We start from the raw sequence: 12,078 nt of genomic DNA on the forward strand, positions 1-12,078 counted from the left end.
GCAAAGTACTCCAGCAAAGCCCAGCATAGTGGTAGGACGGCAATAAAGGAGAAGGTCGTACAGCTAGAGGATGAAGTAGCAGCAATGATATCACATATGTGACAGAGATGATGCAACACATAGTGGCACTTGTGAAGTGGCAGCATCTGGTTCATAAGTGTGGACCATGACAAAGACAATAACAAGTGCTATGAGTTCCAAGCTCTTTGCCTATGCAGTACTTGTCCTGAATCTTAACTACTGTGTGTGTGTGTGTGTGTGTGTGTGTGTGTGTGTGTGTGTGTGTGTGTGTGTGTGTGTGTGTGTGTGTGTGTGTGCGCGCACGTGTGTGTATGTATTCAGTCAGCATAACCTTCAACAGAAGTATCAGCTAATTATTACCAAGGTGTACGAACTTTCTTGCATTTTATAAAAAGTAACAGACAAAAGTATTACTTCTGGCAAGTTATGTTTTAGGACAATAGTACCAACAGAGTAGTTAATATGGGGAATAATAAACCTTTAATTTCCTCTTCTCTAATAGAACCAGACTGAAAGATGGCATTGCAAGGTCAGTCATATCCAGTATTTCTTATCTTCTTGGATGATATTTCTCATGTATTGAAGTCTCCTAGTTAGAATACTAGCTAATGACATGCTAGGAAATACACACCTTTTTATGCAGTTATAGAATTTAAGTGAATAGAAAACACAAATCTGGATATGTAAATGTATGAAAATAATAATAAATAAATAAAATTATAAAAACTGTCACTGCCAAAGCAATCTATGCTTATAAGACACATACAATGTTGATCATGCTGCAGGGATAGTGGTCTGATATTATTCTTGATAGGATAAGACTCGGTAACGATCATCAGTATTTCGAAGAGAAACAAGGCACCTGCTGTGCAGTGTGTTTTCACACATGAATTACACAGCTATTCCTGATTTGCTTTGTAGATTGTGGATAGGATCAAGCTGAAATCCCTTAAATTGTCAATAGTGGACTGAATGATATGGCCACACAGAGGTCCAAAAAAAACAGCAGAAAAAGGTGGCCTGGGTAGTGGCAAGTAAGATGGTTTATTTTCTTGTCAGGCAACCAGATGTTATGGAGAGTGAATAGTTCAACATACCTCTAAACTGTCCCTGATTTTGCCTTATTTTTTGCCTTGCCCTCATAAAATGTTTTGATTTTTGGTAAATCAGAGAGGATTATATTCAGCCAGTAATGACAAAAAATAACATTTTATACTCCTTGTTCTTTATAAAATGCACGTTGATGCAAAACCTGTTGTTCTATTAACTTTTTAAATTAATTAAAATAATATTCAGAATTTTCCCTTATCTTGGGCCTTTATCCCCCATATTATTGGCTTTGTTCCAGTTTCTTAAGCAAAGAAATTGACAGCTAGTATAGCTGAGCAGCTTGACTAACATATATTTGTGTGGAAGTAGAACAGCCCTTGACTTTTCAGAATGTCCCAGATTTTGCTTCTTTGTTGCTCTATTATTCATGAAATACGTGACTTTCAGGCAAATCATCAAGTACTGCAGTAATTAAAAATTGGCAGTCATTTAGTTTTAAACTTCATTTCCTTCAGGAAAAGCATAACCTGTTATTTTAGCAACTACTTGAGTATAAGAACAGTGCTACAATTCTGTCCCTGGCTTTGGTCCTTCGTCTTTGATATCTGCACCAAGAGGCTGTCAGCTACTTGAACAGAATACATGATTATCAATGCTGGTATGGCAGGCGGAGAATGCATGTGAAAGGAAATTCTCACTGGCATAGTTCTGCCAGATGTACCACTATCGTCTCTCAGCTCTTATTCTAATTCACTTCTTGGCTGTGACTTCTTTGTTGCATTTGCATGCATTCTCCATATCTTTGTAGTTTTATCCTTGTGCTCTGACTTCCTCCAACACCCCAACATGTCCTAGGTGATTGCATTCCTCCAATATGCCTTTAAGTAAGTGCACAATTTATGAGTGTGTTGGTGCATCTTGCCATTGATTTTAATCTGCAGACTTCCATAGTTCTGTCAGCCACATACATAACTCTTCTGGGTAGTAGTGAAAAAGGTTAACGCGCCATCTTTGAAAATTACGGAATAAAATGTATCACAGAACATCATAGAACATGACAAAACATCAAGATCCCCAGAGCATCTAGGGGCCCGGTGTGTCCCTCATCCCAAGTTACATACATGGATTTTGATGCAGGTTTAGTAGTGGCCTATACCCTGAACCCCACCCAATCTGAAGTGCACCCTTCTCAACAGAACCGAATCCAGCAATAGGTGACCTAGGAGTTGCCTAGGGCCTGCTAACTTGGGGGCTGGCCACAATATTTAATTCAAACAAAAACTTACATTTCTTCTTTAAGGATGCACTCTATTTGTATCTTTAGTAGTGTCTGTGCATGTGTCTTACTTACGACACGCAGGCATTTAAATACTGAAACTTCGGAAGTGTGGGCTGTTTAAGCATGGAGAAATGCTTGCTATTTTTGTCAGATGAAAGAGAAGAGTGAAGCTGGAGACTGTATGCATGTGTGTGTAATGCTTCAGGGATGGCAGGTTGGTTAACTTATTCAGGATCAAATCCTGTACCATGATTACAGGAGACTAGAGCCTGAATCCTCTACACCAACTACCAAACTATCATCAGGGGTTGCATTTTCTAGGACTGTTGAGTTTCAGTGCATTTTCAAACTATGTTGACTTTCAATGCATTTTGAAGTAATGTTGAGTTTCAAGGGAAGAGAAGTATAGTGTTGCTCATGCTAAGTCTGTTTTCAGTGTGTAACTGTTTTGTTTAGCAAATGGCCATCATCAGTGTTTGTGCTATAAAGTTTGCAAGCAGTATTAGTTGCACAACAGGCAGCATACTTGCCTTTGATGCAGAAAGCTGTGCATTCTACTCCCATACCATGTAGATGGCATTCTGATATTGCAGTGGCCCTTAATGGGGATGGGGTACTGCATTCCTAAGTGTGACATCCTTTGGATGAGATACCTAGTCATTATGAACCTGTTGTCAGTTTGACAGCCATTCCCTATTACAATATCTTACCATTTTTTTGTTTTAAATATAACATGGGCAATTTTTGAAGGGTAGCAGGCATTGAATTTGTACATGAAACACTGACACATAAAACTGTTTGCTAACATCAACCTCTTCATTAATTATAGCTCTATTTAATGTGGAATTATTCAGATGACTTTTACTTCTTCAAAGAGTGTGTATTTGACCAGTATCGGTGGGTTGTAATGACAGACGTTTGAGTGGCCTTTTTTGGTTGAAATTTACTGATATGGGTAGTTTTGTCATTATTTGTTCATACATTTTGTTTCATTGCTTACTGGAAAAATGCTCAAAACTACAAATTTAAAACCCACTCTAACATGGAGTGCTGTATTATAAAAGAAATATAATTTAATACAATCAGGAAGGTGAATCAAAGAACATGTATGCATGGCCCTAAAATGTGTGCAAGGGTCCTATGGTTTTAAAACAGCCCAAAAGTAAACTTAATTTGCCACTGACCAGATGCATTTTCTTTGAATGTAGGCCTCAATGCCATTTCAATAAATGTGAGTTTTAAGGGCAGAAAAGTTTATTGTCCATGCTATGTATGTTTTCATTGTAGAAGGAAAGATGAAAATAGTAAACACACTGAGAGGTGTGAACAGTGCTTAAGTAATGGGAACTGGAATGGCTTGGGGGTGCTGCTGAGGGTCCTGCTCCATTACCCTCCTAGTGCCCCATTTGACCATAATCTAGCTCTGCATCTCAAGAGCTATGTACAGGTCATTGCAATATGAGTGGAGAGCTGCAGACGATATAGTCAATATTTATGTTTAATTTTCCTCACAATCAAACCTCAAAGGTGTGCACAGAGAGGTGCTATAGCTAGTGTAGATTGATGAGGTCACTGTGGAAATTATTTCTTTACCTTTCCTTACAAACCTCAGAAGTGGACATAGAATGTTTCCATATCTTGTATGGGTTTGGGGACAGTATAGTCATTATTTCTTTAGGTTTCCTCACAAGTCTCAGATGTGTGTGCAGAATATAACTATAGCTTGTTTATAGGCAGTGTACTGTCCTGGAACAATGAGTCAAAACAGATTACCATGTTTGTCTTTTGTTTTAGTTTTTTGGCCATTATTGGATAAAAAGGTTGTTAAAGAAAGCTGTAGAAAGCAGTTCAGAGCATTTGGAATGTCAGTGGATTTTAGAGAACTAGCAGCCTCGAGATCCTGGCTTAGTTTTCTTATTGGCCCCAAAGCCCCAGTTTATTTAATTTATTATTTTATTTATTTATTTTATTGTAATTATTGTTTTCTTCTTAAGCATTATAATTTTATATGTATTTCCTTGATTTTAAATATTGTATATAATTGAAACATATTCTACTAAGATGTTTACTTAGTGTATTACAAACATTTCTCTGTTATTTGGAGCTTTTAACACTGGGCCTCCACTGAAAATGGGTTATTTTATACCCAGTTGAACTTTCCCAATAAACAAATTTCCTCTACATTTATTACAGTGTATTCTTGGTCAGTTAGGTTGAGGAGAAAGCAGGCACCAAGGAGATGAGTACCAGGTAGAACAGTGGTCAGTGTAGGGACATGGAGCCCTTCACCAAGGGCACCATACACCTAAGATCCATCTGCTTGAATGCAGACATTAAATAACAAAAAAAAAAAAAAAAACTTGCATCAGTATCTCAAAACACAAAGACAAAGACTCAGAAAATGAGACCAGTATTATTATAAAAGTTGAGATTATACAATAAAACTTACAATTTAAGCATGAGCTTGCTTATTGGACACACCGCAGTCAATGTTCCCTTTGTAAACTGAGCCTTACCCATATGAAGAATTGTCAATAAAAAACAATGCTAAGTACTGAACACAGTCAAATCCCCATGACTGGAGCCCCTAGAAGAAGTTACAGTCACCATTTTCTGCACATTGCTAAGTTCAAAACCAAAAGTCAAACACTGCATCCAAAAATATAACACCGCACCCTCCAATGTAGCACAATGTTGAACCTCAGAACAGGACAAAATATAATTTTATTTTATTTATTTTACTTTTGTCTACTTTGTTTGTCCAACTAAGTTTACTCAAAATAAACTTTTTATTGATGGCTGGGGAGAAAAGCTCTGAGAAATTACAAACATTTTTAAACAGACATTCAATAATATGCATGAACAGATTCCAAGTAATATACATTATCAATCACACGTTAATAATTAATTAATACTAATTAGGTTGCATTCATATGAAAGGAAACTGTTACAGTATAAAAGACATGAAGGGAAACTATTACAGTATAAATGTCACATGCATTAGAAGATGCTGATCATTGAGCATTTGAAGAGGTATATTAGTGGGTTTGTCAAATAGATAATAGATTGTGTAATTAGTGCTAAGATATTCAAAGAAACAGAGGTGGGGGTGGGATTAGGTAGGACAGAAAATGTTAATATCATAGTTAAGAGGTGAAGTACTAAGCAGATTTGTGCATAATTATACATATGGCTATCATAAGGTTACATGAGAAGTACAGAGGTGGGAGGGGAACAGTGTCACAAAACTCTATATATGGCTGAGAGATGCTAGTAAAACTGTTCAGGTACTGATGGACTGGTTGTGGGGTGTATGATTCTGAATGAAGTGAAATGTTTTGATGACATGGCGAGCTGAAGATGTCAGCGGTGTGTAGTATCATTGATTTACTACGTAAAGTTTTAGCTGTGTTTTAAACGAGTTTGCATTCTGAATGGATTTCAGTGATAGCAGGATGTGGTTCCATAGTTTAGCTATACTATTTGAATATAGAGAGTCACTTGCAGTATTAGAGGATTTTATTATAGTGATTAGTCATTTTTCCTGTATTGGGGTGTAGTGTTGCATTAAGTTGTTAAGGGCTGAGCAATTCTTTGGCTTAATGATAATCAAAACACAGTAAGAAAAATCAGAGTTTGACCAGAAGCATGCAAGCAATGAGCTGTATGTATGTACACCCGACTCCTTTAAAAAGTGCAGAAACAGTACGTAAATGATGTACTGTCCAGGCATCAGTAGATATATGGCCAATGCATGCACAGCGCATCATTCAGCAGTAAAAGTGGAATAATGTCCTTCATACAATGACATTATTTCAAAAAGTAAAACATTTCTATTTTAGTTGAGGTAATTGTAGAATAACAATAATTCTGACTTTATTAGGGGCAACATGGGATTTATCACCAAGTTTCACCCTCATGATCAAACCACACTAGCCATGGGCAAATCCTGTGCTGTTCTAGCCCAAACACTACACTTACAAATGTCTTAAATGACTCTAGCAATGAATTAATGTATTAAAGGGTATGCATTTCATACTATGATGAAAGAAACAGCAATCAGAAATACATAGCAGCAAGATATTTTACATGTACTTGAAACTGGTAGGAGATGTAAGCATCTTGATTCTACATATACATACACGTGCACACAGAAAAACAAAGGAAGCTAAATAGTTTAACTCTGATACATGTACATAAATATATATAATACAGATGCTATAGTTCCACTAGAGTTCCATAGAACAGCAACTTTCAAAAAAAAAAAGAACAAACAATCTTGATTAGGAGAGAAAATCAAAATCATCAAGATGGCTCACAGTTCTGTGGGTAGAGTTTCAAAGCACATATTAAGATTCAGTTTCAGAAAAGAGCTCTTCAACGAGGCCATAAGATCAAAAAGAGAAGAGAAACTAAAGAATACATATGAGTTTGTGATGCATATCAAGAAGGCTATAAGGAGAAAACAGGTCATTAGTTATGCACATATGGCTTTTTAGATGCAATACGCACAAAAGAGCAACTGTTAAACAACAGCCAGTTTTTAACTAGTATTAGAACTGATACTGCTCCAATGTCCATGTATTACTGAAATGCTTGTTATCTAGTTTATTATCATTTTGCTGCTAAACTTCCAGCAAACATAAATAATTTTGTTTAGGTTGTCTATTAAACATAAATACTTTGATTTATGGTCGGTTAGCTTGTGCAGTACTGAATTTTTCCCTTTACATTGGCTTTCTCTTATTCTGTCTCTCTCTGTATGTTTGTATGTATGTATAAATGCATGCCTCTATAGCTATACCTGTACCTGTATCTATATCTATAGCTATATCTATATCTATATCTATAGCTATATCTATATCTGTCTCACTGTTTCAGTGTTTCACTGTCCTCTCTCTCTCTCTCTCTCTCTCTCTTTCTCTCTCATAGGTTCATAGGTGTGTACTAGGCTAATGGCCCTGAAGCCTTTAGAAGCCTAGCCGATAGGATTACCCTGGCATCGTGCCACCCGACCTTAGTTCCCAGTGCGTCTGTCAAGTAAAGCCACTGAAGTGATCCCTGGAGTGAATTTTCTATTTCACAACCACTCATCAAGATTTCTCTTGAAGAGGGCCAGTGAGGTGCTCTGCTTGACATGTATGGGAAGTCTATTCCATAGCATGGGCAGTTTCTGGTTACGAACCTGTCTCTCCAGCATGTTCTGCTGATTGTGGTAATGAGGTTGAGGTCTCTGGAGGATGTGGTGTGGAGGGATTGGGATTTCTTTAGATGGCATTTCTAACAGAGCTGGGTTAGACATGGCTTTGTAAATCAAGCAGAGATCGCCTCTAAGTAGGCGATATGAGACAGAGAATAGTGGGAGTTTTTTTAGTCTGTCCATGTAGCACAAATGTTTAAGGCCTAGGATCCTCTTTGTGAGGTACTTTCGTGGCCTCTCTAGTTGTTGCAGGTGTTTAGTGAGCCAAATGGGACATTGTACTCAATGATTGGCCTAATGAAGGAAGAGTAGAGGGAGACAATGACCTCTTTCTTCCTGGATGCAAAACCCTTAGTAATGAGATGTGCCACATAGAAGGACTTTCTGACCACAGTGGCAATGTGGTGGTCAAAAGAGAGGTTGCCGTCAACCTGTGTTCCCAGATCTCTTATAATGCCTTCTGTGTTCAGTGGACTACCATCGATGTGGTAATTCATGGGAACCAGGTTTTTCCCAAAGGGGATGATGTCACATTTTTTGGCATTGAGCTTAAGGCCATGGTTCTGACACCAGTCGTTGGTCTCAGTGAGGCCTTTCTGTAGGATGTCAACATCATTTGGGGAGTTAATAATAGCTCCCAACTTGCAATCGTCTGTGAACTTTGTCAGCCAGAGTCCCTTCGTGTTGACCTGAACTTCAGAGAAGTAGATACCAAACAGGAGAGGACCCAGGGTCAAAAGCTGTGGGACTCCACTCGTGACTGGTTGGCAGTCTGACTTGAAGTCAGCTACTTTCACACTGTGGGTTCTACCTGTGAGCCAGTTTGCAACCCACCTAGTGATTCTGGGGTTGATGCCTAGCTTAGTGAGTTTTTCTGTGATTCCTGAGTGGAGAATGGTATCAAAGGCCTTGGCCAGATCAAGGTAGGCTGTATGAACCACCTTGCCTTCATCCACGGCTCTAGTGACTGACTCAAAGAAGCTGACCAATTTGAGCAGGCATGATCTACCCTTCACAAAACCAAACTGTGTGGGATCCAGAATTTGGAGATTCCCTATATCCTTGTTTATTAGATCCATGATGATGCATTCCACAGCTTTGCATATCAGACTTGTCAGGCTAATGGGACGATAGTTCTCAGGGACTGTAGTTGCTTCTCCTTTGTGGAGAGGGATGATTGTAGCAGTGCGTCATTTGGTAGGGACAAAGCATGAGGTGAGGCTGTGACTGAACAGGGCACAAAGGTGAGGTACCAGTTCACTCTGAAGTTCATGTAGAACACAGCCAATGATATTGTCAGGTCCCATAGAAGCTGTATTCTTGGCTTTGGACAGTGCTGTTTTAACCTGTGCAGCAGTAATACTGGGTGCCTGTCAATCTACTGGTATTGTGACTTGACCCTTTGTGGGGGAGGGGTAAAGTTGGCACTGAATCTGTCAGCCAGTATATTGGCACTATCTGTTGGCTTGGTATAGAAGGTATCATTGTGCATTAGCTCACAGCAAATCTGGGTATTGCCGTGGAGATTCTTTACATAACTATAGAAGGCCTTGTGGTTGTCTTTACTATCTGCTGCAATTCTATTTTCATAGCTTACTTTAGAGGATTTGATGAGGGATCTCAACTTTTTGTTGAGGTTGATAAGAGAGTTTTTCCAGTCTTGGGACTTCACCTTATTCCAAATCTGTTTCCTCCTTCTGTTGTAAGAGTTTGTTTATGGCAGGGGACCACCAGATTTGCTTCCTTTTTTTGGAGGAGAGTGTCTTGGTTCTGTTGGGTATGGCGAGATCCATGCATTTGTGTATGTGTTTGTACAGTGCATTGGTGTATGATTCGGCAGTCATGCAACTGAACTCCATTTGCATGGGTGCCGTGAAGTTAGTCACCTCTGTTTTTAGGAGCACAAAGTTAGCTTTGAAGAAGTTTTCATGGTGGTTACCTTTGTGGGGGTGGTGGGTGGGAGGGATGTGGATTTCCAAGGTGATTAGTTTGTGGTCGGATCTAACCAGGGAGGAGTTGACTATTGGTGTAGAGCAATGGTCACCTATGTTAGCAATGACCACCTCTATGTATTCACTGCTGTGAGGTTGACATTCTGCTTGGAGATCAGGAAATGTGCCCTTTTCCTCATTGTAGTGCGATCTCATCACTGAAAGACAAGTTGGGTACTGTCGATAATGTCGAATATCAACATGTTGACATTGCTGCTAATGTTATCTTTACATACACGATGTTTCTATTTTCAATGTTGATTTTTTTTTTGAGTAAGTCATTACTCGAATGAGTGAGTTTTGGAATTTTGATAGTAAACCATTTATATATATATATATATATATATATATATATATTTATTTATAGATATATATATATATATATATATATATATATATATATAGATATATATATATATATATATATATATATACGGATTCGTATATGAGACCAAATCACCTAAAGTTTATTTCACTTAAAACTCATTTCACTGACAAGTAGTACTCTAAGGCAAGTCAAAGGTATATGTCCTTTTCTCCACTGTAGTGTGATCCTGGTGTTAGTATATATAGTTAGGGGAGGTGGGAGGCGTAACCCCTCACCTAGTTGGGTTTTACCAAATAATACAAAACAAAACCAGACAACAGAAAAAGCAAGTTAAGTTCTATAACTATCATTAACCAATTGGTTGACATGATTAAAAAAACTCAAAGCTTGATCTATCCGTATACCAGGTCCTTTAACAAATCTGCAGTTTCAGTCACTGTGTGCAGTATTAAATATTAACCTTTAAACTTATTTTTTTTTCAAATTTCATATACTTAGTTTCTGATGTATTTATCAGCATAATGTATTGATATATACAGCTCATAGCTTATGGTTAGCATTATATAGAGATTTTTGGGACATTTTGACATCTCTATCTACAAGTCAGCTCTCTACAGCTTGGCTGGTTCACCTTGCATGGGTAATGCAGTTTATTAACAGTGACTATTATAGAACTGCATTATTTGTGTTTGGCAGTTCCTACATACTTGCATTTGCAAGCCACAATCCATTGTATGGTGGTTACCTCTGTCTTCTTCCCCTCATATTTATTTAACAGAGTGTGTTCTTCTATGGTTCAGGGCAATATTTAAATACTGACAGGAAATCTTCATTGTACTGCCCTGCATCTTTTGCAAACCAAACCACATCTATAAGCATGTCCAAATATATTATTTTTTTAAACTTAATAAAAATTTCCTTACATTTCTGTATTAGTGGTAATTTAATTAGATGTTTTCATAATTTGTCAGACACAATGAGTTTTTTTTAAGTAGTATGTATCTCTGAACAGTAAGCATATAAAATGATGAGCCTTGAAACATAAATATGGCATGTATCTTCATTGCAGATATTAATGAGTGTGAAGATCAGAAAACACCAGCATGTCACACATCAGCTACATGTAGAAACACCAGAGGCAGCTACAGATGCATTTGCTCTAATCCCTATATCCTTGCAGAAGATGGAGGGACTTGTGTAGGTAATTATTCTCTTTTTTTTCCTTATAATTTAGCTCTCTCTTTTTTTTGTAGTTTCTTTAGCCTCAGCAGTGCTGTAACTATAACAGCATATGAACATGTTCCTTAGAAGCATATATAAAATATAGCTCACAATCAGAAAACAAGGGACTTTCAAAATGTTTATATTTCTGGAGGCAAGTGCAATGTATAGACCAATAGAAACAGAAAGAGAGAGAGAGAGAGATGTATAAACAGACATACAGAGGGGTGTGTGTGCGCGCGCGTGTGTGTGTGTGTGTGTGTGTGTGTGTGTGTGTGTGTGTGTGTGTGTGTATGTGTGTGTGTGTGTTCGTGTTTGTGTTTACCACTAAATCTCTACAAGGTCACTTAAACAAAATGTTCTCTGCTTACAGTTCTTTACTAGATAAAAAGAGTTTGGTTTTAAACAGCATGCATGACCAAAATTTGAATGTAATATGCAAAGATGACTTTTGAAAGCACAGGTTTTTCCAACAAGACTGGATCCAATATCAGTTTGTATGTCAAACAGAGGTCTCCTCTGAGAAGCTTGTGAGATTCATTTAGTGAGTAGGAAGGAAATGACAGCTCCAGTGAAAGACTTCAGTCATGGCATACAGATGCCTGTCATAAATAGATGGACTTGTTTTTACTGGGATCTCGCAGTAAACTATTTTACTCATTTGGAACATCAACCATACGGTAGGGGCTGCAGATTTTCTGAGCCAGTTTTCCAGTCTTATTTAATGCTTCCAAATGTTCTGAAGTCTAGAGGACTTTGATGAATAATCATCAGTTCAGAGTAATGCACTCCATGTGACTCCCAAATTGCCTAGATCCGAGCAGACAGGCGTTTTTTTATGTGTGGGTGAAGCCAGATTATTCCCTCTGGTCAAAAACTGCATTCTCTTTTTCCCCACTCTTTATTACTGCTCCTGCTAGTTTTCACAAGACTCGTTAAGTACTGTCACTTCCTTCTATTAAAGTGCCCATGTTCCATTTCCTACACT

At 37.9% G+C, this 12,078-nt stretch overlaps 1 protein-coding gene across 1 annotated transcript in view; it reads left to right on the forward strand.

Moving 5' to 3' along the window:
- TPO (thyroid peroxidase) overlaps window positions 1-11,148 on the forward strand; it is a 1,574,682-nt gene extending 1,563,534 nt beyond the window's left edge. Inside the window, exons 11-12 of the mRNA XM_044086790.1 lie at window positions 10,939-11,070; window positions 11,123-11,148. Of these exons, the coding sequence (XP_043942725.1) occupies window positions 10,939-11,070; window positions 11,123-11,148 (158 nt within the window). The remainder of the gene's footprint in view (window positions 1-10,938; window positions 11,071-11,122) is intronic.
- The last annotated feature ends 930 nt before the right edge of the window (window positions 11,149-12,078 follow it).

Source organism: Protopterus annectens, chromosome 1.part1 (assembly GCF_019279795.1).
Source record: "Protopterus annectens isolate FY-2018-M chromosome 1.part1, PAN1.0, whole genome shotgun sequence".
Taxonomy (NCBI): Eukaryota; Metazoa; Chordata; order Ceratodontiformes; family Protopteridae; genus Protopterus; species Protopterus annectens.